General features: G+C 40.4%; 1 protein-coding gene across 4 annotated transcripts in view; it reads right to left on the bottom strand.

Annotated features, from left to right (window-relative positions):
• Positions 1 to 21,981, bottom strand: part of LOC124721254 (SCY1-like protein 2) — a 202,726-nt gene that overhangs the window by 55,455 nt on the left and 125,290 nt on the right. For all 4 annotated transcript variants that reach the window (XM_047246124.1, XM_047246123.1, XM_047246126.1 and 1 more), the window contains 2 exons: positions 19,194 to 19,353; positions 2,454 to 2,690 (listed from right to left, as the gene is read on the bottom strand). In XM_047246124.1, coding sequence (XP_047102080.1) covers positions 2,454 to 2,690; positions 19,194 to 19,353 — 397 coding nt within the window. The remainder of the gene's footprint in view (positions 1 to 2,453; positions 2,691 to 19,193; positions 19,354 to 21,981) is intronic.

The following is a 21,981-nucleotide window of genomic DNA, read 5'->3' as shown; positions in this document are numbered from 1 at the left end:
GCAGAAGAGCAACAGAATCAAGATGTAAAGATGGCAGAAGAAACCCACTGTGCTGCCAGAAATGCATACAAATGGTTTTGTCAGTGGAAAAGCGAAAGCCATTGTCGGTGCTTGACGAGCAAAGCTGATCAACACATTACTGAGGACGCCTCTCTCAGAGAAGAGTCCATGGAGAACTGCAATAGGTTGCAAGTATAGTTGGTCATATATCAGCTGGACCAACTCCTCAGTGGGGTGTGTTAAGACAGATGCAGCTGAGTTGATTGAGAAGTTCAGCAAATAGGGAACATCTCAGACAGGTTCTTCAAGAGCCCGAAAGGGGGTGGTGGGCATTACAGTCACCAAGCAGCAAACAGGGATGATACAGCTGACCAATAAGCTGGTGTAAATCTGCACTGGTGGCAGCAAATGATGAAGGAATGTAGAGGTTACAGAGAGAAAAGATGAAATGGCTGGGTGTTCAATGAAATGGTTTAGCTATGGACATCATCCCAAATGAGCAGCATGACTCCCCTACAAGATGGAATGCCACCTGCAGGGATAAGGCCAAAGCAGACTGGGAGGAAACGTGAGAGGTCAAAAAGGTTGTGAGGACACAATTTCGTTTCTTGGAGGCAGAAAACAAATGGACACTGCGATTCCAATAGCAGTCGAAATTCCACCTTGTTGGATCTAATACCATGAACGTTCCATTGGAAAAAAGAGTCATAATGGGGAATGGGGAGAAGGAAACAAACAAAGGGCAGTCACCTAGATGACTGCTGTGTGCCAGCCTTTGAAGACTCACTGCTACAGGGTGCAGAGGCAGGAGGATCCTGTTCCTCGAAATCTATGGAGGTGTCGACATTCCCCATGAGTCAGATTGCTGACACTAGGGCGGAAAAAAGGTAGAGGGTACGCACTGGCGAAACAGAGATCAGACTAGTGACAGTTATCACATGGTGACACCTTCGAATTGGATCTCTGAATTGGGAAAGGAGAAGACTGTCTGCCTTTGTTTGATTATTTAGAGCCTTAATTGTCAGCAGATGAAGGCTCAGACGTTTGTTGGCTGTAGGGACATACAAATTGTTCGCAGGAGTGTTCCTTTTGTTCTTTCTGGTCTGCTGGTTGTGAAGCTCGTGATTTCACTGCTGGGGGCGAAGAATTGGTGGCTTGTTGCACAGCTGTAAGAGAAGGAGATGGGGATGCTACTGCGATACTGGGGAATTTCACAGCTGCAGTACTGAATTGGAGGTCGCAAATCTGTGTGGCCATGTCCTCTGTGGCGCAAGGCATAGCAAGAAGAGTCCCAGATGGTAAAATGCAAGGCTTTCGACTACCCAACAACTTGTCTTGACAGGGTAGGGTACTTTTCCTTCACCCAGATTCTCCTGAACGGCCCGCTCATCAACATATATGGAACAATCCTGGGAGGAGGTGGCATGGTCATCATCACAATTGGTACAGCAGGATGAAGGAGGCGGGGAATCTCCCTCACGAGCATCTCTACCACAAGTAACACACTTGGTTGCATTTTAACAGGACATACGAGTGTCGTCGTAACATCAACACTGGTAGCAACACATCAGGTTTGGAATCTACGGTCCAAAGGTGATAACTTCACAGCCTGCCTTAATCTTCAATGGAAGCACTACTACATCAAATGTGAGAAAAAAGGAGCATGTAGGCAGTAAGTTTGCATCAAACTTTTCATTACCCAACAGACTGCAGTGACACCCTGATCAGAGAGATAATGTTGGCTTCCCCATAGGATGATTATGTACGCATAGAAGTCACAACACTACAAAATTTTAGTGAAATATGAGAATACCTGCAGAGAATTGACACTTGGTGCATGAATTGTGAATTGGCAGATGACTCTCAACCATAAACAAATGTATGCATTGTACATAAATAGGCCGAAAGACCCATCACTGAATAACACAATTGCAGAAGCATTCAAATCCATAAAATATCTGGAAATATGAGTACGGAGCGATTTAAAGTGCAATGGCCACATAAAATCATCCACTGAAAGAATCTTCAGGAAGTATAGTCGGCCTGCAAAGAAGGCAGCTTACAAAATCCTGGTTCAGCCAACAGTAGAAGACATACAGTGTGCTGTACTGTTAAAATTTTGTTAGCACCTTTTGTAGAAGAGTCAACCAATACATTTCTTCCTCTGACCTCTATCTCACAAACAGATCATGAAGGTAAAATCATAGACCTCTGAGCTCACGCAGAAGTTTACCAACAGCAGTTCTTTCCACAGAACATTCGCAACTGGACTATGAAGTTGGGGAAGTGACAGTGATACACACATAAGGTGGCTTGTGGAGAGTATATCTACACATCATCTACATTACCACATCATAAATGTGTGTGTGTGGGGGGGGGATTCCGCATACCAATAATATCAAGGATAGCCTAGTCATAATGTTTTTCCATTTTAGAAGGGGGAAAAAACATACCGATACATGTTGAGTCCACGTGCACAGTCTCTTTATCCTGGGCAGCAAAGCATTTTTCATGGCAGGATAATCAATCAGTCCAGCAAATGTTGGTAACACTGAAAGACATAATTCTTGTATTTGTTGAACATTTGATTCTAATGCTCTATATATCATAGGCAGCACATCGTTTTTAATTTCTTCCGATGGCGTGAGGTAAAGAAGCAATTCCATTTTCTGCATAAAAATTAACAGGACCTGGAACAAAGTAAATATTCAATTTTATATTACGCAAACTAGTATCTAAATTTAAATATACAACATAACATCCCACCAGCATACACTGCTTTTACATCTACTATTTGGATTTTTTTCACTCCCAGCACGGCTGGGATTACTGATTTTAATTTTCAAGCTAGTTAAAGCTGTACACATTACAGAAGTAATTTCTCAGTAATTAAAATATCTATTAATGTAGACCACTAGTCACAAGGCCTTGGAAGACACAATGGTACCGACCAGCCGCCGCATCATCCTCAGCCCACAAGCATCACTGGATACAGATATCGAGGGACATGGGGTCAGCACACCACTCTCCCGGCCGTACGCCAGTTTAGGAGACCAGAGCCAATACTTCTCAATCAAGTAGCTACTCAGTTTGCCTCACAAGGACTGAGTGCACCCCGCTTGCCAACAGTGCTCGGCAGACCAGATGGTCATCCATCCAAGTGCTACCCCAGCCCAAAAGCGCTTAATTTTGGTAATCTGACGGGATCCCAGTTACAATTGCGGCAAGGCCGTTGGCAATGAAGAACAAAAGGTACATTTAACAATTCGTGTTTTCGTTTTAAATTCTTAACCTTAACAAATTAAGGAAACTACATGTTATCCCCAGTTATATTAAGTGGGAAAGGCCACATAATAATACACTGCTACATTCTAACTGCTACCATGGATGATTTAACCATTAATTGTTTCTACTGAGAAGCCATACTACCTATCAACCAACCCTACATAGGGCAATATGTAACTTTTTCCTTATTCAGTCTAAAATTACTAGCTCAGATATATTATAGTTTCAATAACTGCATTAAAAATGTTTAAGACAGGCAACAGCAAGTTCTTCTATTGCCTATGCACAGCAGTACGACTTAACGGAATTATAAGCAAAGATTTGAACCTGGTATCCTGCCTTGATAAAGCAAATTTTTACCAACTGAGATACTCAAGCACAATTCAGAATCATCCACACAGCTTTAACTCTGCTGATAACTTTGATTAATACTAAGACAAAAGAACATAAAACAGGAATGTGATCAGTGTGACCTACATTCTGTAATATGTATTCTCTCATGCAAATAAAGTCTGTTGCATTGGAAACACAGTGATTTTTGTTCATAATATTTGGTCACAAACTTCTGTACTTCCTACACCACGTGTAACAAAGGAATTGGTTTCAGAAATTTATGATTTTGCACCACTACAGAAAGTTAATTTATAATTCAATACTGAAATCATGGTAACTTATCATGAGGGCACAATTTACATGAATGTTCAAACCTTGATTCATGAACATTACATTTCATTAACAAAAATTTTGCACCATGCATATAATTGGTAATGTATATAAGTATCCAATAACACAACTTAAACCCATGTGCATTATTAGTTTGAAGTAGTGAACCATCCAGTCTACTTTCACCCATATAACCTCTGATGGATGTCTGACCAAATCACATACTTACCCATCAGGCTAGCTCCGATTAAGCTTGAGTCATTACTTGGAAATAATGAAAAATAGTACCACTTTTGCAAACAATTTAAACTGGCCACTGGCATAAACAATTTTTTTTTTTCCTGTAGAGGATTGGAACAGATGAACTGTATTAACTACCACATTTATTTCTTTATTCACTCATCCAGGGATCATATCACAATGCACACACACACACACACACACACACACACACACACACACAGAATATATGGAATTATTTAATAAGTATGAACAATACCTTGATTATTTGAAACCATATTTTCTGATTTATTTTCGACTGTGAAGCATGCAATGCTGTGGTGCATAAGGCATGCAGTGCTGCATTGTCTGTAGGATGGTCAAATAAGGAAACGTTTCTAGGCACCCATTATTGAGTGAGGGAGACAATGAGGAGACTGACCTGAACGTTTACAGTAAAAATGATTTTGATATTAAAATGGAATGAAATTAGGTAAACTATAAAGTAAATTAGATAAAGACAATGAAGACACATACACTATATGTACGTAAGAACAGATACATGTTATGAGAATGATATTGATTAAAAAAAAGACGCATGTGCTTTGGTAGTTTAGTTTTTGAATCTCTGTGTGTCAATTTAATTTTCAATGGGCACAGTTCTGGCATTTTCATTTGTGTAGGAAAGTAGACCGATTTTGCGACATTTTACAAGTTCCTAACTAGGAGCGAATTATTTAGTCTCACCTAGGAACTATGGTAGTTGAGTTTTTGAACCAACGCATGTAAATCTAATTTATTAGACACAGCATATTCGTCATTGTCTACAGTAAAGTTCTGCAGTGTGTGTTGATAATCATCCACTTGCCTGTGTTGTGTAGTTTTCCACCATTTTCAGTATGGACAGGGGCTGTGATTGCTGTGTGCGGATATGAGCTAAGTTTCTGACACTTCACTTTAAGCTCCAGGCTATGTTGGCTTCGATTACATGACTAAGCTGCAGTGGACGGGCATCACTGTTGTGGGCTGGCTGTGGGGATCCGATGGATGTCCAGCATGAGCCACGAGTCCGCCAATCAGTCCTCACCAGTTCCCAGCCCAGTTACTGAGATTGACACCTCACTCATGGTCAATTGGGGGGTCACCTTGGGGCGTGGCAGGGTGCGAAAGACTTCCCAGGGGCCCACACATAAGGCCTGCCCTGTTAGTCTGACAAACAAATTCCAGGCGCTGTCTGTGGCTGACACTGTCCTCAGCCAGATGCAGTTGCTTGTCTGGTTTCAGAGGAAACCTCTCAGCCTGCAAGATCCGGGTAGTTGTAGACGGTGAGATTATTGGTAATTGGGAGCTCCAATGTTAAGCGCGTTATGGGGTTCCTTGGGGACACGGCTGCCATGGAGGGGAACAAAGTCAGTGTGCACTCCATGTGCATACCAGGTAGAGTCATTCCAGATTTGGAACAGGTCCTTCTGGATACCATGAAGAACACAAGGTGTAGTCATCTGCAGATAGTGGCTCAAATCAGTATCAATAATTTGTGTCATTTTCAATCGGAAAAGATTCTCTCTGGTTTCAAGTGGCTACTTGAAGTGGTAAAGGCTGCTAGTCTCACTTGCGAAAGGAAAGCAGAGCTCATCATTTGCAGCATAGACGACAGGATCGACTGCAGACTCTGGTAGAAGAAGAGTATCTGAATCAGATACTCATACAATTCTGCAACCATGTAGGCTGCAGATTCCTCGACTTACACCATAGGGTTGGGGGTGGGGGGGGGGGGGGTCGGGTTCCGTTAAATAGGTCAGGAGTCCATTACACTCAAGAGGTGGCTACACTGGATAATAGGGGCTGTGCAGTGTGGACTGGGCAGTTTTTTTAGGTTAGAGGTTCTTGGGGAACACAATAGCGGCATCAGTTTCAAAGGCTGCAAGTCGCAAACAGGAAGAATGGAGACCTAGGAACCAGTGGGATAACAGTTGTTAAGTTGTTGTAGCTGTGTTGGAAAGTACCAGAACTCCAAGCACTAATAGAAAGTATTGACACTTAAATCATCATAGGTACTCAAACCTGGATAAAGCCTTACGGTGTTCTGAAAGGATAAGTTAAAATACAGGTAGAAGTGGCATGTTTGTTGCTGTTAGCAGTAGTTTATCTTGTAGTGAAATTGAGGTAGATGGTTCCTGTGAATTATTAGGGGTAGAAGTCATTCTTGGCAACCAGAATAAAATAATAATGGGATACTTTTACCGACCTCCCAACTCAGATGATACAATTGCTGAAAGGTTCAAAGAAAACTTGAGTCTAATTTCAAACACAAAACCATCTCATACAATTGTGTTGGTGAATGTTATAAGGGCAGTAGTCTATGTTTATTTGATTTTCATTTCTTTGTATTTTTGGTTTCAACATGGGCAGTTGCATTGTTTCATCATGAAAGGGCTGTTGTCTGCCACTTTCTGGAGGTGCAGTGGTGACTGACAAGAATGAGTTTCTGAGGTTAGCAAATTAAAAGGGCAGTAGTATCGACAATGGCCTTTTTAACATGTGAGAGACAACATGGTTATTTTTACATATACGATAAGGGAACAGTCAAAAAATCCTCAAATAAAGTATTCTCTTTCTTGATGCACTTTATTGGTCAGATTCCCCAAAACTTAACTTTATCTGTATTCATATAACTGTTTTGACCAAAACAAAATAAATGATTTGGTTCACCTACATCTTGCTTTATCAGATACGATTCACTTCCAAAAAATCATTCAATTGTTTCCTTTCTGTGGCCACTGTTTTCTACCCGGCGCTCATAATTTCTCCACAGTAAAGAGAAAAATGAGGAAGAGGGACAGAATTTTTTCACTCTGCAAGATGAATGAATTGATTTACAGCAGCAGCCAACCAATTAAATCCAGGTCACCGAGGTTCACGATTGTTTGATCTTATGGACAAGGAAACTGGTAGGCACCTTCAACAAAAATATAGTATTTCTGTGGAAATGCAGAAAAATCCTAGATCTGCGCACATGAAACTTTCACTCTTGTTATTTTCTCATTTCATGGGCAGATCTGTCTCAAAAGGTGGTACTGAAGCTCATGAATCCACAAATTCAGAGGAAAATCACATCTTCATCCTTTCCAAGAAGACTCCCTGGGACCACATCGATCATCTACCTATGTGTGCAGCATACCCCACAGGAAAGGTCCCGATAAATCCAAGAAAACTTGAAGATTTCAAAAAGACTTCCGGAGTACATACCCAGCAGAAGCCAGAGAATTGTTTAAGGAATACGCCTTCCGATGGCCCCAGAATGAGGCAGTTTTGTTCATTTTACTGAAAGTTGGCCTCAATGGAGTACTGGCCCTTTAATATTCACCGTTCAGTTTCAGTTGGTTGTGGCTTCAATTTAACCTCAATATGTTGCTGAAAATACATGTTTAAATCCGGAGGTATGTATAAAACAGTATCCAAAATTGTGTTAAGCACATTATCTGTAAATTTTTTTGAGCAATTAGTTCACGAGACCACTCGAATAGTAAGCAGTTGTGAAAACACACTTGACATCTTAGCAACAAATAATTCTAAGTTGTTAATGAGCATCAAAACAGATACAGGGATTAGTGAACACAGGCTTGTCATGGTGAGACTAAATACCATAACTCCCAAATCTACCAAAAGTAAATGAAAAATATATCTATTCAAAAACGCAGATAAAAATTTGCTTGAGACCCTACTGAGAGAAACTCTCCCCATCTTCCAAATTAACAATGTAAGTGATGATCAGATACAGCTTCAATTCAAAGAAATAGTATCGACAGAAATTGAGAGATTTATACCACATAAATTAAAAAATGATGGACCTGATACCCCATGGTACACAAAAAAGGTCAGAAAACAGTTCCAGAAACAACGAAAAAAGCTTAACAAATGCAAAAGAATGATACCCCATGGTACACAAAAAAGGTCAGAAAACAGTTCCAGAAACAACGAAAAAAGCTTAACAAATGCAAAAGAATCCAAGATCCCCAAGATTGGCAGTCTTTCACAGAAGCTCGAAATTTACATGGAGTTCAATGTGAGATGCTTGTAATAGTTTCCACAATGAAACTTTGTCTCAAATCCAGGTAGAAAACCAAAAGAAATTCTGTTGTACATACACTGATCAGCCGTAACATTATGACCACCTACTTAACAGCTGGTATGTCCATCTTCGGCATAGATAACAGCGGCAACACATCATGGCGTGGAAGCAATGAGGCCTTGGTAGGTCACTGTCATCGTCGTCTTCAGTCTGAAGACTGGTCTGATGCAGCACTCCAAGTTACTCTATCCTGAGCGAGCCTCTTCATCTTTGAATAACCACTGCAATCCACATCCTTCCAAACCTGCTTATTGTATTCATTACTTGGACCCCCTCCTCTATGATTTTTACCCCCCACACTTACCTCCAAAACTAAGATGGTGATCAGAATGTGTCCTATCAACTGATCGCTTCCTTTGGTCAAGTTGTACCACAAGTTTTTTGTCTCTCCAATTCTATTCAGTACCTCACCAATAGTTACATGACCTACCCATCTAGCCTTCAACATTCTTCTGTAGCACCATGCTTCAAAAGCTTGTCTAAACTGTTTATCATCCCTGTTTAACTCCAGACAAATACCTTCAGTAAATACTTCCTAATCCTTAAGTCTATATTCGATGTTAACAAATTTCTCTTCTTCAGAAACGCTTTTCTTGCCATTACCAGTCCACATTTTATATCGTCCCTAATTCAGCCATAGTCAGTTTTTTTACTGCCCAAATAACAAAACCCATCTACTACTTAGTGTCGTATTTCCTAATCTAATTCCCTCAGCATCACTTGATTTAATGTGACTGCATTCCATTATCCTCTCACTGATGTCCATCTCATATCCTCCTTGCAAGACAATGTCCATTCCATTCAACTGCTCTTCCAAAACCTTTGCTGTCTCTGACAGAATTATAATGTCATCGGCAGACCTCAAAGTTTTCCCTGAACTTTAACTCCAACTCCAAAGTTTTCTTTGATTTCCTTTACAGCTTGTTCAATGTACAGATTGAATAACATCAGGGATAGGCTACAAGCCTGTCTCACTCCATTCTCAACCACTGGTAGGTTTGCCTTCCCTTAACCTATCGCAGGATCAATATTGCCTAACATGGTCATACATTTCTCCATAATTCTAACCGATCTTCCCCAAGGTCATCTTCTACCAGTTCTTCCATTCTTCTGTAAAGAATTTATGTTAGTATTTCGCAACCATTACTTATTAAACAGATATTTCAATAATTTTCACACTTGTCAGCACCTGCTTTCTTTGGAATTGGAATTATTATGTTGTTCTTGAAGATTTTTGGTATTTCGCCTGTCCCATACATCTTGCACATGAGATGGAAGAGTTTGTCACAGTTGGCTCTTCTAAGGCTATCAGTAGTTCTGACAGAATATCGTCTACTCTCGGGCCATTGTTTCGATTTAGGTCTTTCAGAGCTCTGTCAAATTCTTCTCACAGTATCATATCTCCCATCTCATCTATGTCCATTTCCCTTTCTATATTGTCTCCAAGCTAATCTCCCTTATATAGACCCTCCATATACTCCTTTCACCTCTTACTTCTTTGCTTACGATTTGTTTTCCATTTGAGATCTTGATATTCATACAGCTGCTTCTCTTTTCCCCGAAGGCCTCTTTAATTTTCCTGTAGATGGTATCTATTTTCCCCTAATGAAATATGCTTTCAAATCTTATTCTGTCATCTAGCCATTCCTGCTTGCCATTTTGCACTTCCTGTCAACCTGATTTTTTTAAATGTTTGTATTTCCTTTCATTTGCTTTATTTACTGCATTTTTATTTTTTCTCCTTTCATCAATTAAATTCAGTATCTCTTGTGTTATCCACAGATTTCTACTACACCTTTCACTGTTTCATCTCAATGCTACCCATTCATCTTGTACAATATTATTTCCCTTGTTCTAGTCAAATGTTGCCTAATGCTCCCTCAAACTCTCAGCAACCTCTTGTTCTTTTAACTTATCCAGGCCCCATTTCCGTAATTTCCTACCTTTTCGCAAATTCTTCAGGTTCATAACCAATAAATTGTGGTCAGAGTCCAAATCTGCCCCTGGAAATGTCTTACAATTTAAATCCTGGTTCCCAAATCTCTATCTTACTATTATATAATCAATCTGAAACCTTCCTGTGTCTCCAGGTCTCTTCCACACATACAACCTTCTTTTACAATTCTTAAACGAAGTGTTACTGGTGATTAAATTATGCTCTGTGCAAAATTCTACCAGGTGGCTGCTTCTTTCATTCCACGCTCCGACGTGTGGAACGCCAGCTTTTTTTATCCTGATGACAATATCCTCCTGAGTAGTCTCCACTTGGAGACCTGAATGGGGGAACTAGTTTACCTCTGGAATGTTTTACCCACAAGGACGCCATCATTTAACCATACAGCAGAGCTGCATGCCCTCAGGAAAAATTATGGCTGTACGTTCCCCTCGCTTTCAGCCGTTTGCAGTACCAGCACAGCAAAGCCATTTTGGGTTGATGTTACATGGCCAGATCAGTCAATCATCCAGATTGTTGCCCCTGCAACTACTGAAAAGGCCGCTGCCCTTCTTCAGAAACTGAATGTTTGTCTGGCCTCTCAACAGACACCCCTCCATTGTGGTTGCACCTACAGTACGGCTATCTGTGTCACTGAGGCACGCAAGCCATCTCACCAACAGCAAGGTCTATGGTTCACCTAATTCCCCTAAATTCCAGGGAAGGAGGCCATGGGCTCTGATGTCATGTTGAATTACATTCCAGATGTGTTCCACCTGGTTCAGATCTGTGAAGTTGGAGGGCCAGCACATCAATTGGAACTCGCCACTGTGTACCTCAAACACTCCATCACACTCCTGGCCTTGTGACAAGGCACACTATCTTGTTGAAAAATACTACTGCTGTCAGGAAACATGATCATCAAGAAGGGGTGTACATGGTCTGCAACCAGTGTACAATACTCTTGACAATCATGGTGCTTTGCATAAGTTCCACTGAGCCCACAGATGCCCATGTGAATATTCTCCAGAGCGTAATGGAGTTGCCACCAACTTGTCTCCGTACCACAATACAGGAGTCACGGAGCTGTTCTCCCGGAAGGCAACGGATTCGTACCCTACCATCGACATGATGATGAAGGTTTCAGCATTCATCAGATGATGCAACACTCTGCTGCAGTGCCAACGGCCAGTGCTGATGGTCATATGCCCAATTCAGTTGTAGTTGCCGATGTTGTGGCGTTAACATTGGCACATGGATGGGTCATCATTGCAGAGGCCCATCATTAGCAGTGTTTGGTGCACTGTGTGTTCACACACACTTTTATTCTGCGCAGCATTGAAGTCTGATGTTAGCTCCACCACAGCTCACCACCTGTCCCATTTTACCAGTCTGTCCAGCCTATGACACCTGACACCTGTAATGAGGGGTGTCCGCCCAACCCCGTGAGGTCTGGATGTGGTTTCACCTTGGTTTCGCAATGTGTTGATGACACTCACCCCAGCACTACTCGAACACCCAACAAGTTGTTTCCCAAATGTTCATGCCAAGCCTCTGGGCCAACACGATCTGCCCTCAGCCAAACTCAAATAGATTGTGTGCCTCCCCATTCTACAGACGGGGCGGTAGTAGTAATCATTCCTCATCAGGTGAGGCTCCTATCGGCTGGACGGGTTTATATTGGTAGTAGGCCAGTGGTCACAATGTTCTGTCTGACCACTGTAAAGTATGGTGGTGACAAGACACAATCAATGTCTTCTCTGAGCGATAGCAATGGAAATACTATAGATGACAGTGCTGCTAAAGCAGAGTTACTGAACACAGCCTTCCAAAAGTTCTCCACCAAACAAGACGAAGTCAATATTCTAGAATTTGAATCAAGAACAGCTGCCAACAAGAGTAATTTAGAAGTAGATATCCTCGGAGCAGTGAAGCAATTTAAATCACTTAACAAAAGCAAGTCTTCCAGTCCACATTGTACACCAATTAGGTTCCTTCCAGAGTATGCTGATGCAATAGCTCCATACTTAACAGTCATATACAACCATTCACTCGATGAAAGATCCGTATCCAAACACTGGAAAGTTGCGCAGGTCACACCAATACTCAAGAAATGCCATACGAGTAATCCATTAAATTACAGGCCCATATCATTAATGTCAATATGCAGCAGGATTTTTGAACATATATTGCGTTCAGACATTATGAATTACCTGGAGGAGAACGGTCTATTGGCAGAAACCCAATACAGATTTAGAAAACATCATTCTTGTGAAACACAACTAGCTCTTTACTCGTGCTAACTGCTACTGACAAGGGATTTCAAATTGATTTCATATTTCTAGATTTCCGGAAGGCTTTTGACACCATGGCTCACAAGCGGCTTTTAATCAAATAGCATGCTTATGGAATTTTGTCTCAGTTACGCAACTGGATTCATGATTTCCTATCAGAGAGTTCACAGTTCGTAGTAACTGATGGAAAGTCACTCACTAAAACAGAAGTCATTTCTGGCATTCCCCAAGGTAGTGCTCTAGGCCCTCTGCTGCTCCATATCTAGGTAAATGATTTTGGAGACAGTCAGAACAGCCGTCTTGGGTTGTTTGCAGATGACACTGTCGTTTATCGTCTAGTAAAGTCAGCACAAGATCAACACAAGTGGCAAAACAATTTAGACAAGCTATCTGTTTGGTGCAAAAATTTTCAATTGACCCTGACTGATAAAACCGTGAGGTCATCCACATGAGTGCTAACAGGAATCTGTTAAACCTCAGTTACGCGATAAATCAGTCAAATCTAAAGGCTGTAAATTCAACTAACTATCTAGTAATTACAATTAACAACAACTTAAATTGGAAAGAACACATAGCAAATGTTGTGGTGAAGGTGAACCAAAGACTGCGTTTTATTGGCAGAACACTTAGAAGATGTAAATTATCTACAAAAGGGACTACCTACACTATGCTTGTCCATCCTCTTTTGCCGGTCGCGGTGGTCTCGCGGTTCTAGGCACTCAGTCCGGAACCGCGCGACTGCTACGGTCGCAGGTTCGAATCCTGCTTCGGGCATGGATGTGTGTGATGTCCTTAGGTTAGTTAGGTTTAAGTAGTTCTAATTTCTAGGGGACTGATGACCTAAGATGTTAAGTCCCATAGTCCTCAGAGCAATTTGAACCATTTTTCCATCCTCTTTTGGAGTAATGCTGCATGGTGTGGGGTCCTTACCCGATAGAATTAACAAAGGACATTGATATAGTCTAAAGAACGGCGACATGTCTTTTATTATCGAGATATGGCATAGTGTCACGGACATGATACAGGATTTGGGGTGGACATCATGAATGCAAAAATATTATGTTGACACCAACCTACATAGGGATAAAAGATCATCATAATAAAATAAGGGAAACCAGAGCCTGTATGGAAAGATATAGGTGTTCATTTTTTCTGTGTGCTTTTTGAAAGTGGAGTATAATAGAGAATTATTGTGAAGGTAGTTTGATCGACCCTCCGCCAGGCACTTAATTGTGATCTGCAGTGTAGCCATGTAGATGTAGATGATGTGGAAAGGCCAGCCATGGAAGGTAAATAGAATAGCTCACAGTTGGCTCTTGTAGTAATGAAGCAGGCAGAATATTTGACAATGTGACACCAGATGTAGGGTAGCTGTGGCGGATGGCAGAAGTGCTGTGTCATGAAAATGAACGTCCACATTGGTATCACAGTACAAGCTTCGCCAATTTAAGATGCGGTACATGTCATGATTTCAGCATGAGTGAGTGTGTAATTGTGCACACTTTCAGAAAGTCTGGATACATATGTAGAACATCTACATTTACAGCTACATAGATACTCTGCAATCCACTGTATGGTGTGAGGCAGAGGGTACCCTGTACCACTATTTGTCATTTCCTTTTCTGTTCGTCTCGCGGAGTGAGGGGAAAAAATGACTGTCTATATGCCTCTTTATGAAGCCTAGTTTCTCATACCTTATCTTTGTGGCCCTTATGTGCAATGTATGTCAGCAGCAGTAGAATTGTCAGTCAGCTTCAAATGCCTATTCTTTAAATTTTCCGAATAGTTTCTCTCACAGCGAATGTCACCTTCCCTCCACGGATTCCAATTTGAGTTCCCGAAGCATCTCCTTAACACTTATGCACTGCTTGAACCTACCAGTAACAAATCTAGGAGCTCACCTCTGAATTGCTTCGATGTCTTCCTTCAGTCCAATCTGGTATGGATCCCACAAACACTTGAGCAGTACTCAGGAATAGGTCCCACCAGTGTCCTTTATGCTATCTCCTTTACGGGTGAACCATTCTTTCCTAAAATTCTCCGAATAAACTGAAATCGACATTCGCCTTCCCTACCACAGTTCTCACCAGCTCGTTTTACCTCTTATCGCTTTGCAACGTTATGCCCAGACAGTTAAACAACTTGACTTTGTCAAACAGAACACTAGTAATACTATATCTGAACATTACAGGTTTGATCTTCCGACTCATCCACATTAACTTATATTTTCACACATTTAGGGCTTGCTGCCATACATCACATAGCTGGAAATTTTGTCTAGGTCACCTTGCATCTGCCTACACTCACTCTACTTTGACACCTTACCATGCAGCACAGCATCATCAGCAAACGACGACAGATTGCTGGGCACCCTGTCCACCAAATCATTTGTGTATAAAGTTAACAACAGCAGTCTTGCCACACTTCCCTAGGGTGCCTGATGATACCCTTGTCTCACCACCGAGGACAATGAATTTTTTTCTATTAAGAAGTCTCTGAACCACTCAAATATCTGTGAACTTACTCCATATGCTCATACCTTCATTAACAGCCTGCAATGGGGCACTGTGTCAAATGCTTTCCAGAAATCTGGAAATATGGAATCTGCCTGTTGCCCTTCATCCATAGTTCTCACTACATCATGTGAGAAATGGGCACGCTGAGTTTCATTGAGCAATGCTTTCTAAAACGATGCTGACTCATACACATAAGCTTCTCAGTCTCAAGTTTATTATATCCGAACTGAGAATATGTTCAAGGATTCTGCAGCAAACAGAAGTTAGTGATATTTACCTGTAATTTTGTGGGTCCATTCTTTTACCTTTTTTGTATATTGGAGTCACCTGTGCTTTTTTCCATTTGCTTGGGACTTTGCGCTGGGCGAAAGACTCATGATAAATGCGAGCTAGGTAAGTGGCTAATGCCATAGAGTACTCTTTGTAAAACTGAACTGGGACCTCATCTGGACCTGATGATTTATTTGTTTTTAAACCCTTCCATTGTTTCTCTATGCCAGGTATGCTTATTACTGTGTCGTCTATACGGGAGTCTGTCCAATGGTCATATGATGGAATGTTTGTATGATTCTCCTGTATGTGCATAAAATCTGCCTCAATCAGCTGAGGTGCAGGTAACATCGGGCAGACATAGTGGGAATGATCAAAATGTTGGTGGCCTTATGGTGGTTGAAATAGTAAGTACAAACATCCTGTACTGGACCATATACAAATGATAATACCAATAAACTTTTTAACTAAACTCAATTAAATTATTAATAGTGTTCATACCATTCTCCATTTAGATCTCCAAACGGCCTATAACTAAGTACAAGAGCTAGTGGAAAGAACAATGGAATCTCGATTAATTAGTAGTGAGGTTAATTTTATTTGAAGTCCAATTAGCCACAAAAGACCAGCTGAGATTCACTGTTACAAGATGACACACAGGGAACCCTTACGTAACAAATTAACACGCACTGCAGGAACAATTCACATAAAATTAAAGCAAGCCAAAAACACAAAAGCCCAGACAAGAAGTACTACCAACATGTTGTGTATTTGGTAAAACCTGTATTCACTGAGCCGAAAATTCAAATATGATGGCTGACACCAATGACTCTGGCAGAAATTGTACACATGCACTTCTGACAATCGCCTGTTAACTGTCAGGACTGCATGTGTAATTTATCTAAGCTTTTTAAGAGTTTGTCAAAATCTGATTATGTTGTATTTAACATGTTGCCATTTATACATTTGATACACAAAAGTGTCTTCTATCAGAAAAACGCATTTTTAAACAAACAGATGTTATCAATTTGTCTTCATGTAGATGATGGTTGGAACAACAACAATGTTTATCTATAAATATCTCAGGACTGTTGCCAGTTATCTACATAAATTCTTAATTTTTTATAAGAAGAGTTTGATATATTTAATGAAATATTTAAAACTTAAGACTACTTTACAGTAGCTGTTTATCTATAAAGTTTGGTAAAATTAAGTTCCCCTGAGTTAATAATGTATCTGGTCCTGCTCTGAACGTTACTAACAAGGAAAGCTATTTCTGTTTTATTCATGAACAGTTCTTTCACTAGGCAAATTCACAGAGAACTGTTTTTAATCCCTACAATAGTAACCGTGTCTGGATACCATGATGAAAGACTTTTCGAATCTTAGTGAAAATCGGTGACAGTGCTTTCATCTGATAGATAGCTGCTGCTGTAAACTCACATGCTGTACGAAGAACTTTATGAACATTAACTTACAATTACAAATCCCTTGCCACATGGATCATCGCGTAATACCACAGGCATCCCAGAGGTATTGTTAAGTCAATCGATATAATCTCAAGTATGTTGTTTGAGGTCACTAGGCATGGCATGATGTGATATGTCTACTGGCGACAAGTCATGTGATTAAACAACAGTGACAGATTTAAGGACTGCCACAAACAGCCTCAGGCTAATTTTTCTCAGATTGTTGATGTATACTTCATGCCCTCTGGTGGACTGACTTACAACAACCTTGCCGTACTTAGCTATTTTCTGGACATTTGGTTGGCTTTCATTATTCCCTACCACTGAAATTTGGTTTGTACACCAACATGTTGATTTCCCTAATGTGGTGCTGTCACCATTCTGCATTCGACTGCATTTTCTGCCTTCCGTGAATGCACAGACAGCGCTGCATGCAGCTGAAAGGAGTTCATATTCAACTGCTTCACTAATGTTTGAGTTGTGAAGTACAATCAAGATAATGAGGATCTGTGAATGAGGGTGCTGACAGCAAGGCAATCAGTGCACTTTTGTGAATAATATGCAGATGAGCATGTTTAAAATCTAGTAAAAAGTAACAATAAATTGGAAAATCAAGTAGCATTCATACACAAGGATTGAAGATACAACCCTGATATGGTGCGCATCAGTAAAGCCCTCAATAAAATTCAGACAAAACATAACAGAATAACTAGATAAAAACAATGATAAATACCAGTACATACAGGGTTAAATGGGGACAGGTGACTGTGGCTGGATAACTGCTTAGAAATAATGGGTGACCGATCCACTCTGTGACACCTTAAAATTTCACACCCAATATTTTGGAAAGAGTTCCAGGCACCATGGAAAATCTTAAAACATGAGCCACACTCGCTCAGTAACAGTTAAAACAGAAGGCAGGTCCTGTGGGAGACTCAGATCAGCCTTCAGGTCATCATATGAAACACACTCAACACAATATGTTGTATCTACAGCTGTGTCCCACACCTGTGATACACCGATAGTTTCTCGTGGCATAAGAGAAAGCCATGTGTCATGGGCAATGTCGCTTTCTAAGCCATGTAAGGGCTACTTCTTCAGCTTCTTGTGGTCAGAAAGAGATACACCACATGGTTGCACATAAGATTTTACAAAAGAACCACTACAAAAACATAGATGGAGATCAGCAGTATACATGCTAAAACATTCAATAGTAATTTACGTGAAACTGGTAAGAAAATTGCAGGGCAAACGAAAATTGAATTAAACAGATTGTCAAAGTCTTTGATAGTAACAGATACGAAAATATATAATTATTAATACAAAACAAGAAGAGACTGACAACTGCAGCAGTCAAATTAAAATAGTGATAAAGGAGAAATCATTTCAGATCAGTGGATGCTTGTTTCTCATACTTCTGCAACCCTTTTATTTATTGCCAACAACTTCTAATTTTAATCTCTTCTATCTCCAGTTTTTCTTTGCTTGCTTAAATTCTCAAAGGCAGCCTCGTGCTTTATGTCAGTACTGGCTGGTATATTCCAAACTAATTTCCTTTACTGCAATAATAAATGACAGTTGCACCATAAGAGCAGTGTTAACACCTCATCAAAATTCTGTGCTGGATAACAATCACAGATTCACTATATTACTCTCTCTCTCCCAATGTGGATTCGACAGGAAAATCTTTTTTAACATTCTTTTGCTCATTGTTGGCTACATTCATAAGGTGTAACCTAGCATGCAAATAGAAAGGCAGTAGCAAAGTACGTACACAGAGCACACTGATATATTTAGTGGAAGTGTTTCATTCTAAAGTTAAGGTCTTTAGATAGCACAAGTGCAGATCACTGAGGAGTTATCCAGCTACTCAAGACGACAATTTCTACAATACCTCTATCTTACCTGCATGATCCAATAGATCACTATATGACAGTTACATTTTGCAGATTATTAATCCATGAAGTCTGTAGCACAAACAACCAGTTATTCACTATCGACTCTCAACAGTCATGCCCTAGCAACAGTATTTTCATCTGAAAACTGAGGGGTGCAGCAAAAAGAAGAAAATTCCTTCTCTTAGCACTGCCTATTATCATAAAGATGAAAATATTCTCACAAAATGAGACAGGAAACAAGTATGTTAAATTTTGAAGAAAATTGAATAAACTGCTGTTTAAAATTAATTTTATTGAGTCACTATCAACTATTAAAAACAGATGAAGATCCATTAAAAAATTACAACAAATTCTTCCTTTTACTGTAATACATTCAGTCACCTTCAAACGACAGCCGATGGTAGATTTATTTGTATTCACACCATCACAGATCTGTCCATGAATACCATCTCTTCATAAAATAATATCAGAAAGGATTAATCAGACATTAAAAGAAAACCATGTGCAAGCTTACCTGGATAGGTTCCTGGATTTTCATGACAGGTTTCAAATGAGGTAACACAAAAGTTATATATTCTTCCTTGGAACACCGGCCTGTGATCAGTAACACATTTGGTAACACAAAAGGCACCATGGGTGGATTGACAAATTCTTTGATCAAGCATGGTAGTATCCTGAAATATAGTAAGTTAATAATTATAGCCGTTTCTGTCTGTTTACCATCACATGGGGGTGGGGGGGGGTGGGGGGGGAGAGAGGGGAGAGAGAGGAGAGAGAGAGAGAGAGAGAGAGAGAGAGAGAGAGAGAGAGACAACTGTTGTTGAAGTAAGGAAAGAAAGAAAGAGTGTCATTAAATCCTAATTATACGAAATAAGTGCGCACAGGTGCAGATGCTAGAAACCATTGATGACATTGCTAATTATGATTAAAAACCACTTCAAACAATTCCACACTGAGCACTGCACAGTGTCTCAAACCTGTACACCTACCTGTTGCTGGCAATACTTGTCCATCTGGTAGGCACCTATGCCTCATAAAATTTCACACAAGTTCCTCCACAACACTGCACGATTAGTATCCTGGAGGACACATTAACTGGAAAGACAATGGCTTCACTACAGGTACAGTGTTGCAAGTGAGATGTATTCCATTATTCTTGGCAGAGAATATGTTAAGCCCACCACGAGTGATAGCTTACAAATGTTTTCTGAGATGGGTAGTCTCTGGGTCATTTTACAGGAAAGGAAAGAAGCCAGTGGCAAATAGTAGCTTTAAGTAACTATAAGAGAGGACCTGAAGTGGCTCAAACAGAAGAACAATGTCCATAAAAGTCTTGTGATCACAATAACATTTCAGATACAAATACAAGACCAAACAGAAGACATATTCAATAGAAATCATTCAAAGTAGTGTGGAGAAATTTATGTATGAACATTTGGAAGCTCAACATAACGGAAAGTGAAATGAATGAATATTAAACATTCTGCTGACAAGAAGGTCATTCATTACTGAGTAGTAGAGATCAGAAATGGAATGGGTATGTCCAGTGTTGAAGGCTGCATACATTGGAAATCAAGGTGGTGGTGGTGGTGGTGGTGGTGGTGGTGGTGGTGGTGGTGGTGCTGCTGCTGCTGCTGCTGCTGCTACAGCAGTCTAGGCTGGCTTCTCTCTTTCCCTTTCCCACTATAGTTTCGTGAGTATGATGAGTCTGAGTACAGTGATGATGTCTGATGATGGTTGGTTTGTGGAGTGCTCAACTGCGCGGCTATCAGAACCCGTACCAAGTCCCAACACAGTCCAGTTTTTACACAGTCCAACTGAGCCACAGTCACAAATGATGATGATGAGGAGGAGGAGGAGGAGGAGGACACAAACACCCAGTCCCCGAGCAGAGAAAATCCCCAACCCCGCCGGTAATTAACCCAGGACCCCATGATCCAGAAGCATCAACACTAACCACTAGACCACGAGCTGTGGACATCTGAGTATGTTTGCATTGCAGTCACTTTCTACTCATCAACTCGTTACCTTCCACTGAAGCATGTAGGAGTGTAAGACCAGCTGTGAATGCATGATTTGCTGTGTTGTGTAACAATGACATGACACAAATGACTGACGCTTGGGATTTGACAGCCTCTAATGAAGTTATGTTTCGTGAGACTGTAGAGGATGTGACACAAAAATTAAGTGATGGAGTTTGCATAACTGAAAATGAGCTGTAGAAGAGAAACATCAGCACCTGGAAACCGTGCAAAGTTTGTGTAGTGCAAACCAAATGGCTGTATTCTTGTTTATTCTACTTCCATTATGAGAAAACATTTGTGCTCCATCAAATGAAAATCACACAGAACAATGTCAATGTTATTTCCCTGCAAATACAAAGCAAGGTATTTATGATTTGGTGGCACTCGTGTACTGCGCAGATCTTAAGACTGTTCTGTACAGTTCATGGCTTCAATTTCAAAAGGTAGCCCAAGCATGTGTAACTGTAGAAGGTTGATGAGGAGACTATACAATCTCATTTGACTATAGTTAAAAAAAATCAAGTAACTTCCATAGTACACACAATTAAAAAGGTGCTACTTCCACGAGTTATTGGTGCTACTACTGATAAAGAACCTCTTTCCAAAGTGGTATGTGGATGGAGGATACACATAACAACTTGCACTACAAAGAGTGCAGTTACTGTTAATGCAATGTGACATATAGAGAACACAATACTATTTACCAGCCCATTTCTTGATGAGGAAAACACAGCAGTTAATATTTTATCGGAGTTTGTTCACCGTTTTGAGTCCTTGAAAATTTGAGTATTTAATGAAGTCAGCACCTTTTTTAACACATCAAGGTTCCGATACAGTGGCACCCACAAAAGACTTCACTAGACTTCCTTGCGCTTGTCATTGTCTTAGTACCTTGCTCAAATATACCTTTAAATCGGAGCTTTTAGCATTGCAGCCAGAACTAACACATGTAGGAGAGAGAATAAATTCATGTAAAGTGCTAGTGGAACATTGTAACTGCATTCGTCTTTCACAGAGACTCTCAAAACTGTTCAAATAATAGGATGAATTACAATAGAACACTTCGTTAGACATGTTGGTTTCAGTATGTGATACTCTGATCAAGGTTATGGAGTTGCTCCCACAAAAACAGCCAAAAAGACTTCACAATATAGACGAGCAGATCCTAAATGAGCTTGTCGCGTTCCTTAAACCATTCAAAGAAGCTAGTAGTAATGAACTAGAACAACAGAACTATCCAGTTCTCCATTTCCATTTGGTACTTCTCTGGCAGTGTAA

This window comes from Schistocerca piceifrons, chromosome X, assembly GCF_021461385.2.
Source record: "Schistocerca piceifrons isolate TAMUIC-IGC-003096 chromosome X, iqSchPice1.1, whole genome shotgun sequence".
Lineage (NCBI taxonomy): Eukaryota > Metazoa > Arthropoda > Insecta > Orthoptera > Acrididae > Schistocerca > Schistocerca piceifrons.
This window is presented reverse-complemented; position numbering and strand designations above follow the sequence as displayed.